The sequence below is a fragment of the Macrotis lagotis genome, chromosome X (assembly GCF_037893015.1).
Source record: "Macrotis lagotis isolate mMagLag1 chromosome X, bilby.v1.9.chrom.fasta, whole genome shotgun sequence".
Classification (NCBI taxonomy): domain Eukaryota; kingdom Metazoa; phylum Chordata; class Mammalia; order Peramelemorphia; family Peramelidae; genus Macrotis; species Macrotis lagotis.
Genome location: NC_133666.1, coordinates 153,487,673 through 153,513,432, shown reverse-complemented (window position 1 = coordinate 153,513,432; position 25,760 = coordinate 153,487,673). Strand labels below are relative to the sequence as shown.

The 25,760-nt window shown below is 35.9% G+C and overlaps 1 protein-coding gene across 1 annotated transcript in view; it reads right to left on the bottom strand.

Moving 5' to 3' along the window:
• Positions 1–25,760, bottom strand: part of LOC141503322 (semaphorin-4D-like) — a 77,066-nt gene that overhangs the window by 27,179 nt on the left and 24,127 nt on the right. The window contains 9 exon segments of the mRNA XM_074208548.1: positions 1,093–1,136; positions 1,243–1,415; positions 14,121–14,236; positions 15,623–15,845; positions 19,377–19,533; positions 19,651–19,781; positions 19,783–19,827; positions 24,253–24,404; positions 24,797–24,909. Of these exon segments, the coding sequence (XP_074064649.1) occupies positions 1,093–1,136; positions 1,243–1,415; positions 14,121–14,236; positions 15,623–15,845; positions 19,377–19,533; positions 19,651–19,781; positions 19,783–19,827; positions 24,253–24,404; positions 24,797–24,909 (1,154 nt within the window).

Genomic DNA, 25,760 nt, shown 5'->3' with positions numbered 1-25,760 from the left:
TACCTGGGTTCAAATCCAGTCTCAGACACTTAATAATTACCTAGCTGTGTGGCCTTGGGCAAGCCACTTAACCCCATTTGCCTTGCAAAAACCTAAAAAAAAAAAAAAAAAAAAGAATCCCATATGGTGCAACAATGGGGTTTTCAAAACATCTCACTAAGTAACTCAAAAGTAGGTGTCATACTGATGAAGAGAAAATGCTAGGCAGAGAGCAAATAGTTAACTTTTACTTTTCTATGCCAACTTTCTGCCTACCAAAAAACCCTACCTTGTATGGGATGTTATATTCTGAACCACCTCTGGGAAAGCTATCCCCACCCTTTCACCACCATCATCTACCCCCACCTCCACCCCCACCATCACTGGGTTGATAAAAACTATCTTACTATCTCTATCTGGTCAGAAATTTTCCCATATATCATGTGACACTGTATCCTGGAAACATTTCCATACATCATGTCAAAGCTATCTTGCCCCAGACTGGTCCTGGAAGGGAGACTGAGGTACACAATCAATGTTGAGATGACAAAATGTTGCCCAAATAATGAGCAAACTGCCCTTGGTTATTTCTGACATGATTCCCTAAATCACACTTGTATAGAAAGCAGAAAATTAGTCCCTCCCTAGTTTCTCCCTAAAATCTTCCCAGATTCTCCTCCTAGCTCAACCATCTTATTTGACTTTCCCTTTAGAAGTTTCTACCTATTCTCTCCCACACTGCTAATTCCTTCTTGGAAATCAACTTGCCTGGAGAAGAGTAATAAACTTATATGTCCATCATATTTCTGAGTCACTGAATCTGTGAATTCTTTACCTCTGCTCAAACCCAAACTCCATCAATACTTTAGGGCAGAAAACTTTTTTTTTTAAAAAATTAGTAAATTGTAAAGTGTTTCATGCTCACATTTTTAAAAAAGGGACAGAAACAGTAGTTATTTCTGTGGCAAGTCTCTTTATACATGTACTGCCTAGACAAATTGATGTTAAAAGAAATGAAAACAAATACAAAAACAAAAATCCCCAAGTTATCATGAAACTGAACATGTCATTTTGCAAAAAAAAAAAAAAAAAAGCTAATGTTGAAAAACTTACCAGTACAAGAGGATGCATCACCATTCATTTTTTGAATCAAACTGCTAAAAAAGATAAATCAGATTTGAGATTTATACAACATATCATTTTTGGTGAAAAAAGTAGAAATGCAAATATGCAAATTTAACCTTACTGCCAATATACATTTACCTGTTGCTGCCATGTTCTTTGAAGATATTAACACATGAGGCTTTTCGTGGATTCCAAGCACAGTAGGGATCCCTGGCTAACACACAATCTACACATGTGCTATGTTTTTCACAGAAAGCAACAGGAGATTGAACCACACCAGAATTGGAACCAGCATAGATATACCTTTTTCCCTGTAAACATGAAAGGAAGAAGAGCCTAAATATTTGGGAATAGGCATATTACTTGATCATAAAAAAATCAATACCAACATTTATTTATCAAGCACAATGCTAAAACATAGAAGCCTCTTTTAAAAAATGCTTGTTGGATTGCTTTCCATGGGGGGGGGGAGTAAGATTGGGGGGAAAATAATATCTTTAATAAAAAAAATTGCCTGATGAAGCAGAACCATCCATTGATGTAGTGTGGTATAACTGAAAAGGCACTGGATTTGGAGCCAGAAAGCCTAAATTGAGCCCAAACTCTGTCAGTTATTAGCTGAGTGTCCTTAAGCTGGGTGACTTCAGTTCTATATTTATGAAAGGGTCATAAAAATACTATAGATCTGTGTTACATAAGTCACTGTGACGAGATATGTTTTGTAACCATATAATACGACTTCTCCAGGCCTAACTACTTTCCTGATTTCTAGTCTCAAATTTCCTATTGCCTATTGGATAATGAGAATCAGCTGTTTCCAACATCTTGTACATATCTCAATATTTCCCCTCCAGCCCGCCCCTCCTCCTAACTTATTAATAACTATAGAGGGCACCACTATCCTTTCAGTTACCCAGGTCTGCAATCTTGTTGTTGGTCTAGACACTCTTATCTCACTTGCCTCCCCCCTCTTCCCTCTCCAGCCCCCATATCCTTCCAATGAATTTTTGATTTGGTCCAAACTACTGGTGATATCTTTTGTATATGGGTCCTTCTCTCCTCTGACACTGCTCTGGTACAGGCCTTTATTCACCTTATGCCTGGATTATTGCAATTGTCTGCTGTTTAGTTACCCTGTCTCAAGTCCCTGCCACAGAGTTTATCCTCATTCATCTGTCAAATTGATCTTCTTAATGCTCAGATCTAATCATGTTACTTCCCTATTCAATAAACTCCAGTGGTGTCCTGTTACCTTCAGTATCAAATATAAAATTTTCTGTTTGGCTTTTAAAACCTTTTATAACCTAGCCTCCTCCTCTTCTTATACTTACTCCCCTCCACATGTTGTTATAGGATCTAGGAACACTGGTTTCCTTACTGTTCCATGAGATACTCCATCTCCTGACTAGATATTTTAACTAGCTGTCTGGCATGCCTGGAATTTTTTCCTTCCATATCTCCATTTCCTGGCTTTCTTTAGGTCCCAGGTAAAATTCCATCCTTTACAAGAAGTCTTTCCTGTTCTCCCTTAATGATAGTATCTTTTCTGTAAGATTATCTCTAATTTATCCTGTATATATTTTGTTTGCACATAGTTGTTTGCATAGAGTCTCCATTATTAGACCATGAAATTCCTAGACAGCAGGGACTGTTTTTTGCCTATCTTTTTGTCTTCAAGTACTTAGTATATGCTTAATAGTTGCTTGTGTCGACTGAAATGATGTACTAGGTAAGGAACACTATCATCAAATGCTTAAAGACCATCTCTGCTTCAAGGTCCTTTAGCAAAAGGGAAACTACTACTTCTCAAGACATTACAATCCACTTTAGACTTCCTTAGGAAGTCTTTCCTTATATTACCCTCTCTGCAACTTTTATACTTAACTCCTTGTTGTGTCCTCTGAGCAGCATCCCTTCTCACCTACCCATGCTTTCTCTCTCTCTCTCTCTCTCTCCTCCCTCCCACATACACACACAATAGAAATATACCTTTTCTCTTTGTAAGAGTTTTATTATTGATGTTTTTGTTTTTATTATCTGATATATTCCTTTCTGAACCCCTTTTAATAACAAAGTACTTAAGCAAAACTAACCAACACAATGAGCAGAGTATACAACATTCTATATCTGTGACTCCTCTTTCTATCAAGAAAAGGAAATGTACAAATCTTTTTTAAAAATCTAAGTTGCTTGATTCTTTATGTATCAGATCAATTTCTTTAGAAAAACTTGCCTGTTTCCACTTCAAGAAAATTGATTTTTGTGTCTCCAGAATTTCATTGTAAAGAGCTCACATTTCCTGTGTAGACATCCTTTGTATGATTTCAGATCAAGGAATCTTTACTGCTCATTCTCTAAAGCCTCTGAAACCTGCTGTCCCCAAATCTAAGATGCATTTCAGACAATTGCTTGCCACTTTTCATAATCCTCTATCACAGATTCCAAGATGGGAGTACTTAGAATGACCTGGATCACAGAATTCCCAGGGAAAATTTTTGTAATGACAGAGATAAGCTTTCTGAGCCCTGTGGTTTCCTCATTTCAGTAGCCATTTATGAGGGTGACATCACTGAATTCAGTTTAAGAGAAAAAAAATCTTCTGTTCTGAAACTCCCCTTGATTCCTTACTTAGAAAATTTCTGTAGAAATGAATTGTTTACTGCACACTTCAATATAAAGTAGTTTTTTAACTTCCTTTTTTACTTTTACATTAAATTTCATTTTATCTTTATTAACTTCCTTTCTTCCACTCTTTCTTCCACCAACTGAGAAGCCAAGAAGACAAAACCATTACAAATACAAATTTTATAAAAACAAATCCACCCATTAGCCATATTTAAAAATGAAAGAAGGAAAGAGAAGAAATACTACAATTTGAACCTCAAGTCTGGATAGCATATTTCATTATGAATCCTTGGGAATTATGGTTGGCCATTGTTTTCACCAGTTACTAAGTCTTAAAGGTAATAATATTCATAATATTGCTGTTAAGTTTTTCTGGATATGCTCACTTCACTTTGCATTAATTCACACCAGTCTTCCTAGTCTTTTCTAAAACCCTCTCCTTCATCATGTCTTAAAATACAATAGTTTCCCATAAAACTTATATCCCATAACTTGTTCAACCTTTCCCTAACTGATGAGCATCCCACCAGTTTACAATTCTTTGCCCTTAAAAAAAGAGCTGCTATAAATATTTTTGTACAAGGGGGCTCCATTTTTTTCTTTGGGGATATAGATCTAACAGTAGTATTATTAGATCAAAAAGTATATAACTGTTTAATAACATTTTTAGAGTTCCAAATTTTTTCAAGAATACTTAGAATATTTTGTAGTCTACCAACTGTGTATTAGTGTGCCTGTTTCCCCATATTCCCTAAAGCATTTTCCTTTTTTGTCATTTCAGTCAATCTAATTAGTGTGGGACTGTGCCTTAGACATGCTTTAATATGCATTTGAGCATTTAAAAAAATTTTTTTCTTTTTTTTCTTTTTTCTTTATTTTTTATTCTCATTTTATACAATTTTTTTACATTAATAAAATATTCTTGTTTAAGAGTAAACGGAACCCTTCCCCCATGAATATAGATTTGCTTGAGCGATAAAGTAAAGGGGAGAGAAAAAAATTAAAATAAAAAAATAGTAATAATTGTAGGTATGGCCAGGTGGCGCAATGGACAAAGCACCAGCCCTGAAGTCACAAGCACCCAAGCCCACATCCAGCCCCGTAGACCCAACAATCACCCAGCCGTGTGACATGCAAGCCACCTGATCCCCACTGCCCTGCAAAAACCAAAAAGAAGAAAATAAAAGACCCCAAAATAAAATAAAATAGTAATAATAGTAGGGGTGGCTGGGTGGCAGACAGAGCATTGGCCCTTGAGCCAGGAGCACCTGGGTCCAAATCTGGCCCCAGACACCCAAAGATCACCCTGCTATGTGGCCCCAGGCAGGCCACCCAGACCCATTTGCCCTGTACCCTCCCCCAAAATAATAATAACAAAAAATGTGCTTCAGTCTTTGTTCCAACACCAATAACTCTGTCACGGGTGGATCACATTCTTTATGATAAGTCCATCACAAAAGTTACTTCCATATTTTTCCACTGTTGCCATTGCTGATTGCAACTCCCTCCTTTCTTATTTCTCCACTACCATGTACTATATTTTCTCTCTCCTTTCACTCTGACTCTGCTGTAGGGTAGCTGAGTGGTGCAGCAGACAGATCCCTGGTCCTGGGGCCAAGAAGCCCTGAGCCCCCATACCACCCCTTGGGCCCAGCATCCACCTGGCCCTATGGTCCTGGACAGGCCAACCAATCCCAGCCCCTTGCAAGAAGCAAAAAAGAAAATGTGTTATATCTGACCACTCTCCCCCCATGGTCCATCCTCTCCTCCTTTATTCACATCCCCACCCCTTCCCCCGCTCCCCCCTCCTTCTTACTCCAGATGTCTATACCCCATTGAGTATATATGCTGTTTCCTCTCCTAGCCATCTCTGATGAGAGCAAAGTTTCCCTCATTCCCCCTTGCCGCTCCCCTTCCATATCATTGCAATAGCTCATTGTGATAAAAATCTTATTATATGAAATATCTTGGCCTATTCCCCCTCTCCTTTTTCTTTCTCCCATTCCATTTCCCTTTTTTCTATTGACTCCATTTTTACACCATATTTTATCTTCAAATTCAGCTTTCTCCTGTGCTTCAACTATAAAAGCTCCCTCTATCTGTTCTATTAGCTGAGAAGGTTCATATGAGCATTATCAGTGTCATTTTTCTATGCAGGAACACATGCAAGTCATCATCATTAAGTCCCTCATATTTCCCCCCTCACCTCCAATCTCTATGCTTCACCTGAGTCCTGTATCTGAAGATCAAACCTTCTGTTCAGCTCTGGCCATTCCAAAAGGAACATTTGAAATTTCCCTGGTTCATTGAAAGTCCATCATTTTCCCTGGAAGAGGACATTCAGCCTTGCTGGGTAGTTCATTCTTGGCTGCATTCTAAGCTCTTTTGCCTTCCGGTATATTAGATTCCAAGCCCTACGAGCTTCCAATGTAGTTGCTGCCAAGTCCTGTGTGATCCTGACTGCAGCTCCACGATATTTGAACTGTGTCCTTCTGGCTGCTTGTAATATTTTCTCTTTGACTTGGGAGTTCTGGAACTTGGCTATAATATTCCTAGGGGTTGGTGTTTTGGGATCTCTTTCTCCGGGGGATCGATGGATTCTCTCCATTTCTATTTTGCCCTCTGCTTCTAGAATATCAGGGCAATTTTCCTGTAGTAATTCTTTGAAAATGATGTCAAGGCTCTTTTCCTGATCATGACTTTCTGGTATTCCAATAATTTTTAAATTATCTTTCCTAAGTCTGTTTTCCATATCAGTTGTTTTTTCAATGAGATATTTCACATTTTCTTCTAATTTTTCATTTTTTTGGTTTTGAAGTATTGATTCCTGATTTCTGGTAAATTCATCAATCTCCCTGAATTCTATTCTTTGTCTGAAGGATTTCTTATCTCTTTTTCCATCTGGCCAATTTTGCTTTTTAAAGCATTCTTCTCAATAGCTTTTTGAACTGTTTTATCCATTTGACCTAAGCCGGTTTTTAGCATGCTATTTTCTTCAGCCTTTTTTAGGATTTCCTTGACTAGGCTGCTGACTTCATTTTCATGTTTTTCCTGCATCTCTCTCATTTCTTTTCCCAGTTTTTCTAGATTTTCAAAGCCTTTTTTTGAGCTCTGTCATAGCCTGATCCCAGTTTCTGTTTTTCTGGGAGTCTTTAGATGCAGGAGCTTGTGCTTCCTCATCTTCAGACTGAGTATATCCATCCTTCTTGGGGTCATAGATAATATATTTCTCAATGGTGTTCCTCTTTTTTCTCTGCTTGCTCATTTTCCCAGCCTAAGCTTGTTTTTGGAGTGCTTCCTGAGCTTTTGGGGCACTCCCACAAGGGTCTCAGTGTATGAGGCTCTGTCCTCTCTTCTGGTCTGTGAATAACCATATGTGCTCCCATCTGCCATGGGGCTTAGGTGGAGGGCCCCTGCTGTTCTATGGGGGACCTAGACTGCGATCAGGATCTGAATGTGGTCAGAGCCCCAGAGTCCTGTTCCAGGGGCAGAGAACAGAGCTTGGTACTCTCTCTCTCCACTCCCCTTCCTCTGCTCAATGGGATCATGCCCTGGGGGCTCCTGCTTACCAGCTCTGCCTGCTTCTGTTCCTGGATCTGGGCTGCCCAAAGACCAAGCTGCTCGCTGTGTGCCCTGGGGGCTGGGCTCCATGTGCTCGCTCTGGCAGAAGGTCCCCCCCCTCCGCTGTTCCCCCACTTTGTGCCTGCTGCTCCCCAGGGTGTAGCTCAGGAGACTCCCCTGCTGCTGTGAGCTGGGGCTCCCAGCGCTCTGGGGCTGCTGCCTCTGGGAGGCTGAAGTTCTTTCCCTCTGGCGGTCCGCCCCTCCGACCCTGGGGAGCAGAGCCTTTCTCTGCTCTTTTCCAGGTTACCTTGAGTAGGAGAACTGCCTCTCTGGGTCCCTTTGTGGGTTCTGTCTCTCGAAAATTTAGAGTCCTTAGCTTATGAGTTTTATCAGAGAGCGCCTAAGACTCGATCCTTTCTTGTTGCCATCTTGGCTCCGCCTGAGCATTTTTTTAATATGGCTGTTGATATCCTGCATTTTCTGCCACTGAAATCCTTTGACTATTTATTAAATGGGAAATGGCTCTTTTTCTTTTTCTTTTTTAGGTTTTTGCAAGGCAAATGTGGTTAAGTGGCTTGCCCAAGGCCACACAGCTAGGTAATTATTAAGTATTTGAGACCGGATTTAAACCCAGGTACTCCTGACTCCAGGGCAGGTGCTTTATACACTGAGCCACCTAGCCAGCCCCCGAAATGGCTTTTTCTTGTAAATTTGTCACAGTTCCTATATATCTTGGAAATGAGGCCTTTATCAGAGAAATTTGATTTAAAGATTTTTTTTTCTCCCCCATTTTCCTACTTCTAATTTTAGTTGCATTAATTAGCTGTGTGAAAACCTTTTAATTTTTATATAATAAAAACTATCTAATTTGCCTCCTGTCAATTCTTCTATTCCTTGTTTGTTCTTATAGAACTCTTCCCCTATCATAGATCTAACAGTTAATTTCTTCTGTATTCCACAAATTTGTCACTCTTCATGTCTGAATCATGCTTGTACTTTGAGCTTATCTTGATACATTCTTGTGAATATTCATCAATATTTAATTTTTGCCAGACTACTGTTCAGATTTCTAACAGTTTTTCTTGAATAATGTGTTCTTGTCCAATTAGCTGAGATCTTAGGATTTATCAAACACTAGGCTGCTGTGCTCATTTGTTTCAGTATATTGTGTATCTAATCTATTCCACTGATCAATTTTGCTATTTATTACACAATGAGAAAACTGAATTTTCTATGAGGACAAAAAGAATGCTTTAAAGAAATAAAAAAATGAAAAATAAAAAGTTTTGAGATTGACATGGAAACTCTGAATTTGACAAAGAAAAAATTCTGCAAAGTGTCAAAGAAAAAAAAAGAGTTCTAATAATAAAGAACTACAGACAGGATGACACAAGATTTGGCAGTTTCCATTATAAAGACTAGAAGAGCTTGGAATATGATATTCCAAAAAGGCAAAAGATAGGCTGACAACTAAGAATACCACACCTGGAAAATAGGGAATAAGAAATAAACATCTCTGCAGAATTTTAATATCTTCAAAGGGCCTTTGAGGCAGTTAAAAAAAGTAGAACTTGCCATTTCTTAAAACTACAGTATTTTAGAGGTATAAATAAATATGGAAGGTAAGGATGGGGGAACAAGCATCAGATGAATCTCACTTTTATCTGACTGTAGAAAGGAGAGTTAACAGATTCATACACATGTGTGAACACACACATACAGAGTTTAATATAGAAATGCATCAAACTCAACAGAGAAATAGGTGGGCCAAGAGAAAACGGGGGGGGGGGGGGGTAAGAGGAAATATAATACCAGGCAGGAATAATCAAAAGCCAAACAAACTTCCTGGCCCCTTAATTGTGGAATAAAGTATAAAGGAAAGGGAAAAGAAAGTAAAGGAAAATGAACGAATTGGAAACTATGGAGATGTACATTAACTGAGGAATACCTTCACAAAGTATAGTATATTAATGTAATAGAATATTATTATGAAAGACTATTACAGAAAATCTTGGGAAATATGAACTGATATATTGAATGAAATAAACAGAAGCATGAGAACAATTTATATAGGAACAACAGCAGTGTAAAGAACAACAGCAGTGTAAAGAAAAATGACTTTGAATGACTTAAGAACTCTGATTAAAGCAACCATGTCTCCAGGGAGACTATAACTGTGAGATATATTAATCACCTCCTAGCCAAGTTATGTGATTCAAGTTGCAGAGTAATGCATATTTGGATATGACCACTGTGTGGATATATTTTGTTTGGCAAAGTTGCTTTGTTAAAAGGATTTACATTTTTGAATCTCTGTTTTGGGAGGTAGGGTTAAGCAATAGAAATGCTTAAAAAAAAGCCATTTAAACATTATAAAGATGCACTCAAAACATCAGAATGAGGTTCAGGAAGAAGCAGAGATAAGCAGGACATTATTAAAAAAGTAATATGTTGAACGATCCTGTTTTTTGTGTTCCGATGTATAAATATGGAAATTTGAATATATGGAAATATTTTTGGTGTTTATGTTCAGAATTTAAAAAATAGTGTATTTAAAAGATAAAAGAAAAGCAACTTGAATATTAAGATTTCTTGTTCTAATTGTATTTTTTCTAATTATATACAACAGTAGTTTCTACCTATCTTTTTTTTTTGTTTAGTTTTTTTTGCAAGGTAAACGGGGTTAAGGGCCCAATGCCACACAGCTAGGTAATTATTAAGTGTCTGAGACTGGATTTGAACCTAGGGCCAGTGCTTTATCCACTACACCACCTAGATGCCCCACCTATCATTTTTTGATAAGGTTTTGAATTTAACATTTCCTCCACCCTCCCTTCCCTCCATTCTCCCCCTCCACAGAAGGAAATCTGATAATCTTTACATTGTTTCCATGCTATGTACTGATCACAACTGAATGTATTGAGAGAAAAAAATACATTTTAAGAGGTTATTTTTGGGCAAGGAAATGGGGTTAAGTGACTTGCCCAAGGCTACACAGCTAGGCAATTATTAAGTGTCTGAGGCTGGATTTGAACTCAGATACTCCTGACTCCAGGGCCAGTGCTCTATCCACTGAGCTACCTAGCCACCTCGAAAAAACACATTCTTGAAGAAAAAATAAAATATTAGAAATGGCAAAATTATGTAATACATAAGACATCTTTTTTTTTAATTGAAGGTTATAGTCTTTGTTCTTTGTTTAAACTCCTCAGTTCTTTCTCTGGATACAGATGGTATGCTCTGTTGCAGATATCCTAAAATTGTCCCTGATTATTTCACTGATGGAATGAGCAAGTCTATTAAGGTTGATCATCACCCCTATGTTGCTGTTAGGGTATATAATGTTCTGGTTCTGCTCATCTAGCTCAGCAACAAGTCATGCAAGTCTTTTCAGGCTTCTCTGAAATCCCTCCTAGTTTGTACCTCCTAGTTTCTAATAAAACAATAGTGTTTCATAACATACATATATCACAATATGTTCAGTCATTCCCCAATTGATGGAAAGCCCCTTGATTTCCAATTCATTGCCACCACAAAGAGCTGCTATTAATATTTTTGTACAAGTGATGCTTTTATCCATTTTTATCATCTCTTCAGGGTACAGACCCAGTAGTGGTATTGCTGGATCAAAGGGTATGCACATTTTTGTTGCCCTTTGGACACAATTCCAAATTGCTCTCCAGAAAAAAAAAAACTATATATATATATTCTTAAGAATTTTAGAATTTCATACGAATGTGATGCTAATAACTTTTTCTTCAAAGATTTAAGCTATGTGGAATCCTTTTCTTCCTCATATTTCTTCTTAAATTTTTAAAATTTAACTCATTTACATCTTAGTTGAGTTCTGCTGTATACAAACTTATAATTAATTTACAAATGAGAAAATTAATAGTGCTCTCACAAATTTACTACTAATTTAGTACTTATTTGATTGAGCAAAGAAAATAAAATTGTCTTACAACATAATATTAAAAAATAATAGATTTGTGACCTGAAAAGTGGTTTAAATGTGTATTATATTATTTTATATCAACGATTAACTGTGAGGTAAGAGCTATTTATTATCCCCCTTTTATAGATATTTTTATAGTCCTTTGTTCTCAAGAGAAGACCATAACATCAGGGAAGTGATGCCATAACATGAAAGTGAACTGGATTGGAGTGAAGAAATGATGCTGTGCTAAGTCACCAGCCTCACTTTCTCCTCCAGAGCCTTCTAGGTCCAGTGTTCAGATACAGATCAGACAACTGGAGATGACCATGTGCAAAGTGCTGGGGACACAAATCCCAAAAAGAAAAACAGTCCCTCCCTTCAAGGAGCTTACTATTAGGAAGACAAAACACAAAAGCAAGCTTAAAAGTGAGGGAAGGGGTAGATAACTTGATTCTGGTGCATGGAGAATCAGTCAAAGAAGTCCCAAGGAACCAGGTCAATACTGAAGAGAAGTCTGAGCTGAAATCTCTCATTAAGTGAATAAATGATTATTGACTAGAACACTTGTGTCTTGGCTTTTTTGTACCTCACTTACTATGTCAATTACCTGAGTCCACTGAATCCATCAAGAATTGTTTCAATATATTTTAAGGAAACAGTAACCTAGCTTTCATGGAGTATGAGTCTTAGGATAAAGCTCCTCCAACAATGTCCCAGGAATGTGAAGGATCTGAATGACACAGATCTGACTCTGGCAGGTCATTGATATCCTATCACCTTTCAAAAATCCAGAATACCTATATTCTCCATATGTTCTATATGTAAAAATTATATAACAATTGGTTACTTAATCCCACCCAAACTTAAACTTAGATCAGTAGATTTAAAGTCTGCTGATCCACACAAAATAAGCTGAGATTTCTTTTTCCTCCTTGTAGAAAAGTATTTAAGATATGGAAAACAACATAAACCACAAATATATAGAAGTAGGTAACTACCTTCCCCTTACTCTCCCTTTAGAAGATGGAAAGGAAAGAAATCTCTTGGAAAAAATTTGGGAATGGGCAGAGAAAATGTCCCTCAAAGAATTGGGTAGATGGAGTAAGTAAGACAGTAAGTCATTCCTCTATCTTCTTTCAGAACACTGAAAACTGCCAGTAAAGAGATCTGTTAACCTATCAGAGCATGCTTTAATCTCTCAGATGGTCTGCAGTTTTCAGGATTCTGCAAGTATTTCCAAGGTTTGGAGTTGCCACAACAGTACCTCACTACACACTTACTCTTATTTCTCATTGATTCAACTATAGTCCAGAGCTTGCTCAAGAGCTCTTCAATGACTAGTGATCTATATATGATGGAGGGAGGTTTTGGGTTAAATTTCATTAGGTTTGTGACTTTGATTTAATTCCATGAACACATATTATATATATACTCTCGTACCTACTTGTTTGTTTCTTAAGTTTACTACTGCTCAGAAGGGGCCCTGGGAATCCCTATGAGAAAAGCTAAACCCATTCTTGCAACTATTACTACAAAAGCAACCAAAACAGAAGTTTTAGAAACTGAGTCAACAGTATCTGTATCATATCCAAATGGAAGACATTTTTCTCTCATTAAAGCAAACAGCAGTAACCATTTTTTACAACTTTTACAATGTAATAAATAATGATATAAACTACAGAAGACAGGGAACAAGGAATTTACAGATACTTTGGTTCTAGTGAGGGAATTAGTTTCTTCATAAATCACTAGAAATAAAATCAAACCTACAGTATGATCAAACCTGTGGTATAACATGGCTTAAAAAACAATCCAGGATTGTATACTACACTCCAAGCCTTCTAAGTATTAAAAAATGTATAACTCTAAAAGAAAAATTTAATAGAAACCTATGTCTCACTTCTTTGTTTCATATACAATACTCAAAATTCCAAGAATTGTTAAGAATCATAAAATTTTAAAGGAAGAAGCAATCATAAGGCCCACTGAAAGACGTTAAATTGGGGGTGGCTAGGTGGCACAGTGGATAGAGCACTGGCCTTGGAGTCAGGAGTACCGGTTCAAATCCAATCTCAGACACTTAATAAATTACCTAGCCGTGTGGCCTTGGGCAAGCCACTTAACCCCATTGCCTTGCAAAATCTTTAAAAAAAAAAGACGTTAAATTTGTGATATGCTAGGTTACAAAACTCTTGAGAACCAGATTAAAATGTAATGGGAAAATCTTTAACAAAAAAAAATATATCACAGATAATATTAATTTGTAGTTTTCTGTGTCAATATGCACTCTACAGGGATCTGTTTCTTTTTTGAGTTTTACACCAATAATGTAGACCCTTCATTTTAAAATCCTTTCATTCTTCTCTAGGGTATACTTTTGATTCATTTCCACAGGACTAGAAATTTCCCTACTTTGAAAGCTACTCCAGGATTACTTCTCACACTGGAAGTGTCCTCTGTCCCTATGGCTTCATCTCCTATTGGCTAATTCCTCTAGAACCTCCATTTCTTTCAGAATGTAATGCTCTCATCTCCTTGGGATTTTCTCTATCATAACCTGAACTAGGTACTTTACCCTTTTGCCCCTCCTCTTTTCAGCTCTTTTTTATGTCTTTCCTCATTAGAATTTAAGTTCCTTGAAGGCAGGGGCTATCTTTGAATTTGATTACTCAGTACTTAGCATGGTGTCTGGAACTTAATAATCACTTAATAAATGTTTATTTGAACGACTCAGTGAAATATAGATGAAGAAAATGAGTCCCAAGTAGATTATAGTACTAGAATTTAGGTCTTAATGATTCTAAGCAATTACTGTTCAATATCACTACCATAAATAAGGTATGATTTTAAAGAAAGGTTCTGAACCGGTTCTGCAATGCTGCTTTGTTTTTACCTTCTTAGAAGAGAGTAGAAGGGTCTGAATTGGTTCAAAGTCTTGGAAAAGTTGAGTTTCCTCTATGATGTGCATCCCATTTTCAGAGCTTACTGCTTTATGCAAAGCCCCTGTGTCTGAAATAGCCGAAGTCAACAACATCGCAGTGTCAAAATTCCAACAGAAGATATAAAACATGATAATGGTTAAATAAATTATGGCTCACCAGTAAACTCAAAGAAACATTTATAATACAGCATTGTCATTGGCAACAAAAACAAAAACTCAGATACCTCTCTCTAAAGAGTAGAGCCCAATTTCTTCACTAAGGCCAACTTCTTCAACTAAGGCTCATTAAAATATAGCCAAAAATACACACAGAAATCAATTGAAAAAAAAATTTTAAAAAGATAAGGACAGTTGGAAACTCCTAGCATGCTGGCTGCTTCAGTTATTTTAAAATCATTTTTCAATAATTATACATTACAACTGTTAGATTATTTGTGGTCATGGTAAAGAGGTAAATCATAGTTTATCTTTTAAAAATAGGCAAAGTTTAAAAATACTGTTGCTAACAAATTACTTATATATAAAATGTTTTGCTTGAAGTTATTTGCAAGTTTATGATGACAATTTTTTTATACAATGAGTTTCAATTCAATTCAGCAAAGATTTATTATATACCCACTCTGGGTGAGCCTCTAAGGTTTGGGGGATAAAGAGTAAAAAAGCAGAATGATCCCTGACCTCAAGGAACATACATGTTACTAGTCTTTGGACCAGATGATTCTTAAAATGATGGGTGCACTGATCCATAAAGGAAAAATATATTCTAAATTAAGAATAACTAACAGAATAATCCTATGAGCAAAATCTGGATGGAAATAACCTGACTGGGGTAGTTAGGTGGCACAGTGGATAGAGTGCCAGCCCTAGAGTCAGGAGTACTTGAGTTCAAATCCGGCCTTAGACACTTAATAATTACCTAGCTGTGTGGCCTTGGGCAAGCCAATTAACCCCATTTGCCTTGCAAAAACCTAAAAAAAAAATAACCTGACTGATACTTTGGTAACAAAAAAATTTCACATCATTTTTGTTATAGAATAAAGATATGAATCTGGTAAAAAGTTAGGTTTTTCCTTTCAATATTAAATTTGTTCTTTAGTTCATAATGTGAATACACTGTGATTGCTTTCCAAAGGAAGTTATAATGGGATCTAAAACACAGGATTTAATAGAGATATCATTAAATCTTTCATATTTAGCAAGTGTTAAAAAAGCACCATTTTTTATAAAAAAAACTGGTGTGGACACTGACAATTTGTGTTCTCTATGGCTATTTCCAAGGAATATTTTCAAATTTCAGGAAACTGTATAGACTGTATTTTCATCAAGAGTTTGTGTAATCAATAAATAAATATTAATTTTTTATCAAAATTTTCTAGTAGTAACTCTTTTCCCTCAGGAATTTTAGTGGGTTATGGATGAACTAACAGTATCTGAATAGAATCTTGCAAACTCACCTGTGCTAATGAACATGACATCATATACTGTCTTGTCAAGTGCTCGGATCCTATCAACCACAATTTGTGTGTAATTCACATCTCTTTTTATTAGTCTGGGTCTGTTTGTTATAGGAAACACAGAGTCATCCATTAAAGGGTGATCTTTCACAAACTGCAGCGTTTTGTCTGGCAAGTTCAAGGAGCTACTGTAGTTGGCTGTTCTTGCTTCACTGTTGATGCACTGTAAAAAGAAAATTCAGGAGAATGAACACAATTTGTTGTTGAATTGTTTTAGTTTTACCTTACTCTCTGTGTCCCCACTGGGGCTTTTCTTGGAAGAGATACTGGAGTGGTTTGCCATTTCCTTCTCCAACTCATTTACAGGTAAGGAAACTGAGGCAAACAGGATTAAGTGTCACACAACTGGTAAGTTTCTGAAGGCATATTTGAACTAAGGAAGACTAAGCCCAGTTCTCTATTCACCATGCCACCTAACTTCCTCAATGATCACCATATCACCAGCCTTTTGATAAGTTTTCTAAAAGTCATTTATTAGAGATTAAAATGTTATAGTCATATGTTTTTAGGAACAGTCTTTTAAAAAAAACTTTACATCTTAAGAAAGGATTAATAGTATTTTTTAAAATTCACAAAATTTATCTTCAAGTAAACAAAAAACATCCTTATCTTAGAAAATGCTTTATTTTAAAATTGTGCATATAAAATTTAATTTTGTTTTTGCTAATATCTAGATATCTTAATTATTTTATGTAAGGGGGGAAAAGTACATTTTAGGCTTTTAAAAACATATTAAAGCTCAATCAACATTTGAATGAATTTCATATTTCTCACTTAATTTCTACCTGCAATAGAGAATACTATGTTCCTAAAATAGAATCTAAGACCAAATAGACTGCAATAAATTAGTCCATGCATTAAATATTTTAAATATTTAGATGAATTCCTAGGAATTTTTAAATTAGGACAAAAAAATGAACTGATACAGAGAAATGTGCTACTAACAAAAAATACAGTCTTCTCTACTTAATTCTGATTTATAGGAAAGTTCAAAACATGTACCTATAAGTAAGAATTGAATATTTTGGGAATGGTAACTATCAAATATGGTTTTTTTTTTTTTTGGACAGGGCAATAAAGTTTAAGTGACTTGCCCAAGTTCACACAGCTAGTTAAATATCAAGTGTCTAAGGCCAGATTTGCATTCAAGTCCTCCTTGCAAGAGCCAAGAGAGTTAACATATATAAAACACTTTGCAAACTTTAAAGCTCTACAAAAATATAAGCTTTTATTATTATCAATCATATTTCCTTATAAAATGGAGATAGTCTATGATGTGGTTTTCAACCATTTCAATTTTTTTTATCAACAAGATTGGGTGAATAAATTAGGGTAAATTTCTTCAAATTTTTACTTTAACTCAAACTTTGATTTAACATACTATATAGTTATAGATTATTTAGAAATGATTCCCACAATGGTAACTAGAGGTTTTTTTCCTATTAAGATATGAGCATTTCATTTTTAAGATGCCTGACATGTTCAGAGCTTACTGACTTACACAGAACACACTCATGATATACACACATAAAGATCCCACATAGTTAACAAACTTTTTCATTTCTTTCATAAGCCATATATTTTCTTTTTTTAAGAAATATTTTATTTGCATTTTAGAATTTTTCCCTTAATCTTGCTTCCCCTGCCCCCCCCAACAGAAGGCATTCTGCCTTTTTTTTTGTTTTTTTGTTTTTTAGCTTTTGCAAGGCAATGGGGTTTTTTTTAGCTTTTGCAAGGCAATGGGGTTCAGTGGCTTGCCCAAGGCCACACAACTAGGGTAATTATTAAGTGTCTGAGGCGATTTTGAATTCAGGTACTCCTGACTCCAGGGCTGGTGCTCTATCCACTGAGCTACCTAGCCACCCCAGTCTGTTAGTCTTTACATTGTTTCCATGGTACACACTGATCTAAGTTGACTATGATGAGAGAGAAATAACATCCTTAAGGAAGAAACATAAAGTATAAGAGATAACAAGATCAGAAAATAAGATATCAGTTGTTTTTCCTAAATTAAAGGAAATAATTCTTAGACTTTGTTCAAACTCCAGGGCTCTTTATCTGGATACAGATGGCATTCTCCATTGCAGACAGCCCCAAATTGTCCTTGATTGTTGCACTGATGGAATGATCAAGTCCATAAAGGTTGATCATCACTCCCATGTTGCTGTTAGGGTGTACAGTGTTATTCTGGTTCTGCTCATCTCACTCAGCATCAGTTCATGCAAATCCCTCCAGGCTTCCCTGAATTCCCATCCCTCCTGGTTTCTAATAGCACAATAGTGTGCCATGGCATACATAGGCCATAGTTTGTTAAACCATTCCCCAATTGAGGGACTTTCACTTAATTTCCAATTCTTTGCTACCACAAACAGGCATGAGCCATATATTTTCACTTAATTTTCTACCTCCTCACTGTTTGCAATAAATCTTCATATATATAAGCCACAATTATCTTCATGTAGCATTTTTGTTTCCCACTATGCAAATTAGAAGGTAAAACCACTGATGTTAACAGAAAAAGCTAAGAGTTATAAACTTATCAGTCCTTCCAGTCACAAAATAGTATCTACTTCTTTACTTTAGGAAACCAATTCACAATCAAAGTGATCCATAGTCATGAAAAATTGCTCTAAATCATTACTTATTAGAGAAATGGAAATTAAAGCATTTCTGAGGTACCACCTCACACCTCTCAGACTGGCCAATATGGCCAGAAAGGATAATGATCATTGTTGGAAGGGTTGTGGGAAATCTAGGGACACTAATACGTTGTTGGTGGAGCTGTGAACTCATCCAACCTTTCTGGAGAGCAGTCTGGAACCATGTCCAAAGGGCAACAAAAATGTGCATACCCTTTGATCCAGCAATACCACTACTGGGCCTATACCCTGAAGAGATGATAAAAAGGGGGCGGGGCTAAAAACACTACTTGTTCAAAAATATTCATAGCAGCCCTGTTCGTGGTGGCAAAAAATTCGAAATTAAGTGAAAGTCCCTCAATTGGGGAATGGCTTAACAAACTGTGGCCTATATATGTCATGGAACACTATTATTCTATTAGAAACCAGGAGGGATGGAAATTCAGGGACAACTGGAAGGATTTGCATGAACTGATGCTGAGTGAGATGAGCAGAACGAGAAAAACACTGTACACCCTAACAGCAACATGGGAGTGATGATCAACCCTTGATGGACTCGCTCATTCCATCAGTGCAACAATCAGGCACGATTTTGGGCTATCTTGATGGAGAATACTATCTGTATCCAGAGAAAGAATTGTGAACAAAAACTAAAGACTATTACCTTAAATTTAAAAAAAAGTTATCTTACTATGTAATTTTTCTATCTCTTATAACTTTATTTTTCTTCCTTAAGGAAATGATTTCTCTCTCATCACATTCAACTTAGATCAATGTAGACCATGGAAACAATGTAAAGACTAACAGACTGACTTCTGTGGGGGTGGGGGGTGGGAGGGAAGTAAGATTAGGAGAAAAATTGCAAAACTCAAAATATATAAAAATCTTAAAAAAAAAAAGGAAACCAATCCACAAAATGAAAGGGAATAAAAAACTGCCAAGTCAGTTAAATAGGCAATCATCAGCTTTTTCATGTTGGCATCATCTACCTTGCTTCTTTTAAAAAAAATGGAGAAAACTTAATCTATGTTCATCCTGATTTCTTTCCTACTCACCGCTCCTGGTCGAGGTCTGGGAATCTCTCCACTGTAACGGACCCACTTTGTATGGGACTGTTCCACAGTGGCACTCTGCATGTATTTTCCTTTGGAGAAAACTTCTTCCACAAGAGACATATTGTATGCACACACTGCTGACAGTCCCACATTATTCCTGGGTAACAAAGAAGAAATTGTTTTTTCTTGATGGGAATAACTTATTTCAGAAAAAAAAAACCTTATTTTTGAAACTCAGAATTTCAGGAAAAAAAATCTATCTCATGGCACTTACAATTGTGGAGTGAAAACTGCATAAAACACAGGATCTTTTAAATCTGGAGATCTGAGAATAAAAACATCATTGATCACATTGAAGATAAAGTTGCTCTCTGGAATGGAACAGATTAATCTGGCTTTTAGGAAGTGAGGTCCATTTCTTCTGTAAAGTCCTTAAGCCTCCTTGGTCCCCCTATAATCCCAAGGAAAACAGAGAATATAAATACATATTCCATTATGACTAGCCAGTTGTAACATATTTCCAAATGTTTAAGTGTTATATTATGAGAGTGTCAATGGAGTCAATCTACTGTACTGACATTCACTGGGTCCAAGAAAACTAGTAGAGATGAATATTACTGATCTAAATTAGGTTAAGCCAAAAGGAAATTAGGTTCTAAAAAATTAAGAATTCAAATAAAAATTCAAAAGCATTTATATATAGCACTGGTACTGCCAATTTGGACCATTATATATGTATAGTTAATGAGACTTATGGCTCTTAGGTTGATAGACAACAAACAAAGGAAGAAAAGACAAGGAAAAAGAAACTTAAGAAATAATTACAATTAAGAATTACTGGAATTTTTCTAGGTTTCATCAAAGCTTAAATAGGTTGCTTAAATTTCTTCGTTAATATCAAGAAAATTCTATTTCTAATATAAACAGGATATTTTTGTCACTTGAAAACATGAAGCATCTGCTACTAGCTCTAAGAGGAAGACATGCTTCCTAGCAGTTGTTGGTATGTATACTTAAAGTGATTTATCAGTCATGGGAGCTATACCTAAGATATAACCCCCTCCCCCCAAAAAAAATGAAAAACCAGTCCCTAAGGTGTTAAGATTTAGGACCTTTCCTATTCCCTGGGTGACTATAGGTTAAGTTTCTTCACCTAAGTGAACTTCAGTTCTTCATTTATAAAACAAGGGATGGGGGCTAGATGACCTACTGTCTATTTAAGCTCTCTGGTCCTATGATTTAAATCTTGGAGATGATCAGTTCTACACCCTCACTTCATGGCTGTCAAATCACGGGCTCAAGGTTATACAGGTAAGTGACAGAACTGAGAATGAATCCAGATCCTTTGGATCCACAGTCACTCTCTTGATGATACATTAGATTAAAGTGTAGGTGTGTTCTCTGCTGCACTGTACACTTTGAAGTGCTGTCTTAACAATAAAAGTACCTAGACACTGGAAAGACTTGCATGAAATAATACTGAGCAAAGTGAGCAGAACCAGAAGCTACACATAAACAGCAACATATTATGATCAAGTATGATGGACTTGCTCATCTCAGCAGTACAATAAATCAAAGACAATTCTTTTTTTTTTAAGGTTTTTGCAAGGCAAATGGGGTTAATTGGCTTGCCCAAGGCCATGCAGCTAGGTAATTATTAAGTGTTTGAGACCGGATTTGAACCCAGGTACTCCTGACTCCAGGGCTGGTGCTCTATCCACTGTGCCACCTAGACGCCCTATCAAAGACAATTCTAAAGGACTTATGATGAAAAATACTATATATATCCAGAGAAGGAACTATGGAGTCAAAATGGAGACCAAAGTTTACTATTTTCAATTTTTAAAATTTCTTTAATGTTTTCTGGTTTTTTCTCCTTTTTGTTATTATTCTTCTTTCACAAGATGATTAATATGGAAATGAGTCTAACACGGTTATACATGTATAATCTATATTAGATTGCTCTGTCAGGGGAAGGGGAATGGTAGAGAAAAAGGGAGAAAAATGTGAAACTCAAAATCTTACCAAAAAAATGATTGCTGAAAACCATCTTTGCATGTAGTTGAAAAAATTAATTAACTGAATAATAAAAAGGTACCTAGACACTAATTTTTATTTAATTCTCTTTTATAGAAGAAAGGAGAGAACTTGGCTAAAGTCTCAAAGTTAATAAAAACATAAATCCTCTAAGTCTGAGTATAAAATATTTTCTATGATAGGATAGAAGAGGAATCCAGAAGGCTCAGTGGAAATGGTGGTGAGGAGTGGGGAGATGTAGTGCTAGATTTAATATGGGGGCTGGATGGGGAAGAAGCGACCAGTGTCCTCCCTTATTCCTCTGATTCCAAGCATCTTTGACTCTAGGAAAAGCAGTCTTGTGGGAGAAGGGATGGGTAACAGTCTGCCCCTCCTCACTCTGGTGCCAGCGTACCAGGCTTGAGGATCCTTGGGGTATTAGTTCAGGGGTCAGGTAAAAGATGAAGGCACTAAAGTAAAAAGCACAACCTCTCCTTTGAGGGGGAAGAACTGTCTCCTCTTTAGGAAGCTGGTATTCAGAATGGTCTTGGTCCCTTCATACTAGATCTAGCTCTGCTAAATTGATTATTATCTACCTTTTAATTCCTTACTCTCTCGCATTAGAGTTACATAACTCAGAATTCACATAATCTATATAAAACCTTTTCTGATAACATGGGTCAATAATTTCCCCCCCGAGGGCAATTTATTTTGAATTTCTCTTATGTATTTATCATATACTGCAATACTGCATATTATAGTTAGTCTACTACAAAACTATATACTTCAGAATTTCAGGGGCAATGTTTTCATCTAAACTTTGAATCTTTACCAATGCCTGCCAGGGTGTTGTACGTAAAGAAGATACTTGGCAAATATTTGAATAATGAATGAATGCTTTGATGTATTCTCAAAACTTTTTTATTTTTTTCATTTTTAAGATTTTATTTGTATTCTCAAAACTTCTGACCATTCTTTCCTAGAGAAATTCTTTCTACACTTAAAGACAGAAGAATTGAGTATCTTAGTTGCCTTTTCTTAGATTAAATTAACCTTAGTTTTTTTTTCTTTAGAGGTTTTTTTCCCAATAGCTTTAATAAACTGTTATTATTAACCTTTTTTTTTGGACACTATCTGCATTGCACTTAAAATTTTGGTAGTTGGAAGAGACACTACCTTTTTGAGGCATGCTTTCATTTTTGCTCAGGTCTAAGAAAGCTGCAGGGCAGCTAGGTGGCACCATGGTGCACAGAGCCCCTATCTCATCTTTCTGAGCTCAAATCTGGCTTCAAAACACTTATTAGCTGTGTGACCCTGGGCAAATCACTTCACTCTATTTGTCTCAGTTTCTTTATCTGTGAAATGAGCTAGAGAAGGAAATGGCAAACCACTCCCATATCTTTGCCATGAAAACTTCAAATGGTATCATGAAGTATCAGATTCAACAATTAAAATGTCTCAACAATGAAGAATCAAGTAATTTTTCCTGACATCATGTTTAAAAGGTTTATTATTCTCTGTCCTGCCCTCTCAGACCAAAACAGAATAAGTCTAATCCCTCCTTCACAAAACAACCTTCTAATGTACCTGGTCTTCTTCCTGGCCAGGTGAGTCAGAAAATATTTCCTTTCTAGTTCTGGTAGTCTGAGCTTAAAAATATTCATTGAAAATAGATTTCACATCACTCTTGATATTTTTTTTTAGGTTTTTTTTTTTGCAAGGCAAATGGGGTTAAGTGGCTTGCCCAAGGCCACACAGCTAGGTAATTATTAAGTGTCTGAGACTGGATTTGAACCCAGGTACTCCTGACTCCAAGGCCAGTGCTTTATCCACTACATTCACATCACTCTTTAATCATCTCTTCCTCATTTTTGACCTGGAGAATTCCTTCAACTAAATTTCATATAGCATGAACTCATTGTCCTTTACCATCCTGGTTTTCCTCTCCTGGACACTGCAGCTTACCAAAGCCCAGCCTTGGTGTGAGAACAAAACACAATGAGCAAGAGGAGGTCTGGAAAGGGCAGAGTATACTGGTATTATCACTTCCTATCCTGGAAGTTATGATCCTCTTAATGGAGTCCAAAAAAATCACATTAGTCTTATACTTCTGCTCATATTTAATAGTGTATAGGCACTAAATTCCCAAATCTTTTTAGAACTGTTGAACCATGAGTCTCTCATATTATACTTGTGAAATTGACTTTTTGAATCCATTTGCAAGACTTTACATTTATCCCTTTTTTACATAAGTATATGTAACTTTACTCTATTAGATTTAACACAATGCTAAAATCTTTTGGCAGCCATCTCTATCATCCAGTGAGTTTAGCTATCCTTCTTCATTATATCTGCAAATTTAATGATTATACCACAAATGCACACACACACACACACACACACACACACACACACACACACACACACCCTACAGCCAGATGAAATGAAATAGTTAAATTATGATCTGATTATATTTTAGTTACTACAGAAAATCTTATTCCTTGCTCATTTTCTGGTTTATATTATAGTAATTTGATATTTTGTTTATTTTTTTATTTCTTGTTAGAGAAGAAAAAAGTAGATTTACTTAGACTTTAGGGAAAACCCACTCTCTAAAAGTCTGTAAGCTAAGAAAGAAAAAAAATTAAATATCAAAAGTTTAACAAATTAATCATGAGAAATGGAGTTCAAGTCAATAATCATGTTGGGCAAATATTTATTCATTCTCAAAAGAAATCACTAAATCATGTCAAGATCAAATATATGTCCACTTCAGATCAATTAAAAAATATTAATGGTTAAAATCCTAGCATTCAAGGTATATCTTTTCATAGAAACTAACAAGTTATTTATGTCCCACCTTGCATACTCTAGCTATCCTGGGAATCATCAATTTTCCAAAAAATTCATACTCGACAGACACTTCCGTGAAAAAGAAGTAGATTTTATCATCTTCTCCATCTGTACTATTTGGATTTTTTCTGATTACATCAGCAAAGACAAAATTAGGTTCTGTAGATTAAAAAAAACAATTAATTCATACACACAATGTTTAACTTAATTCTATTCAATACCTTAAGTTTTTCCCCACCGATTCCCTATACATATGTTTAGCATATGTCTCTGATTCAGGCCAGAGAGATGGGGATGGGGGAGAGGGGGTACAGTCAAATCCTGGTTCAGAGAATAACCATAGCATTACAAGGGAGGATGGGGAGGTATTATTAAGAAGTGAAAGTGATATAGAAAAAAAGAAAAAAAACAATAAAAAATGTATAGCCACATCAAATAGGAAGGAAAGTAAAAATCAAGATTCAATGAAAGTTGGTGTCTTCTAGAAGTCTTACAAGGAAAACAATGCAGTAAAACATATACTTCATTAAGTTTCTTCAATATTTTCTCACCATTAAGCCAAGGTATTGCATATTCTGTTCTCAAGGACTTTGAGAGAGAATTTCGAGAAATGATGGGTTCACTTCCAAGAAATTGTAGGATGTTCCAGAGTAAAGCTCTCCATCTTCAATGTGTCAGAAAGCAAGAAAAAGAAATAAACATTCCAAACCTAATAAGTGTCTTAATAATGAAAAATTTTTTTACAATATAAATATTTTTTTCCTTAGGGAATAAGTAAACAAACAAAAAAAACTTCTCCAAGTTGAAGTAGAACTATTTTTAGTGTTTATTTCCATCTCATTAACTTTCTTTGAAGTTAATTTTATTTATTTATTTTTTTAGCGAGGCAGTGGGGTTAAGTGACTTGCCCAAGGTCACACAGCTAGGTAATTATTAAGTGTCTGAGCTGACACTTAACTCAGGTCCTCCTGACTCCAGGGCCAGTGCTCTATCCAACTAGCTGTCCCCAGAGGTTAATTTTTTTTTTTACACTCTAGTGTACTTAATTAAGAACAACTTAATAGGTACATATAATTCCTAAACTACATAAATTTTCTTGTACACAGTATAATTATAGGATATAATCACACATTTATGTTGATGCACAGACATGTAGAAAGTCAAAGTGGAACTCAAAAAGACTATACAGATTCCTTTACCTGGAAGATCTATGAAAATGTCTACATAAATATGTTTTCTATAAAATAGCTATGAAACCAGGTTAAAAAAGAGTAAATTTGATTTCTGATGCCCACAATAATTTACATATATTTAAGTGGTGTGAATGACTTTTCTTAAGACCCATATTTAAATTATAGGGATACCTGGGACAAAACAATTAAGAATAAAAATGAAAATAAATACCTGTTGAAGTAATGAAAAACAGCACTTACCAACCATAACAGATGTGTAGCTTTGTGCTGGATCAAACGGACCACCTGCCTTTACCATCTTCATTTTTACCAACAAGTTCAA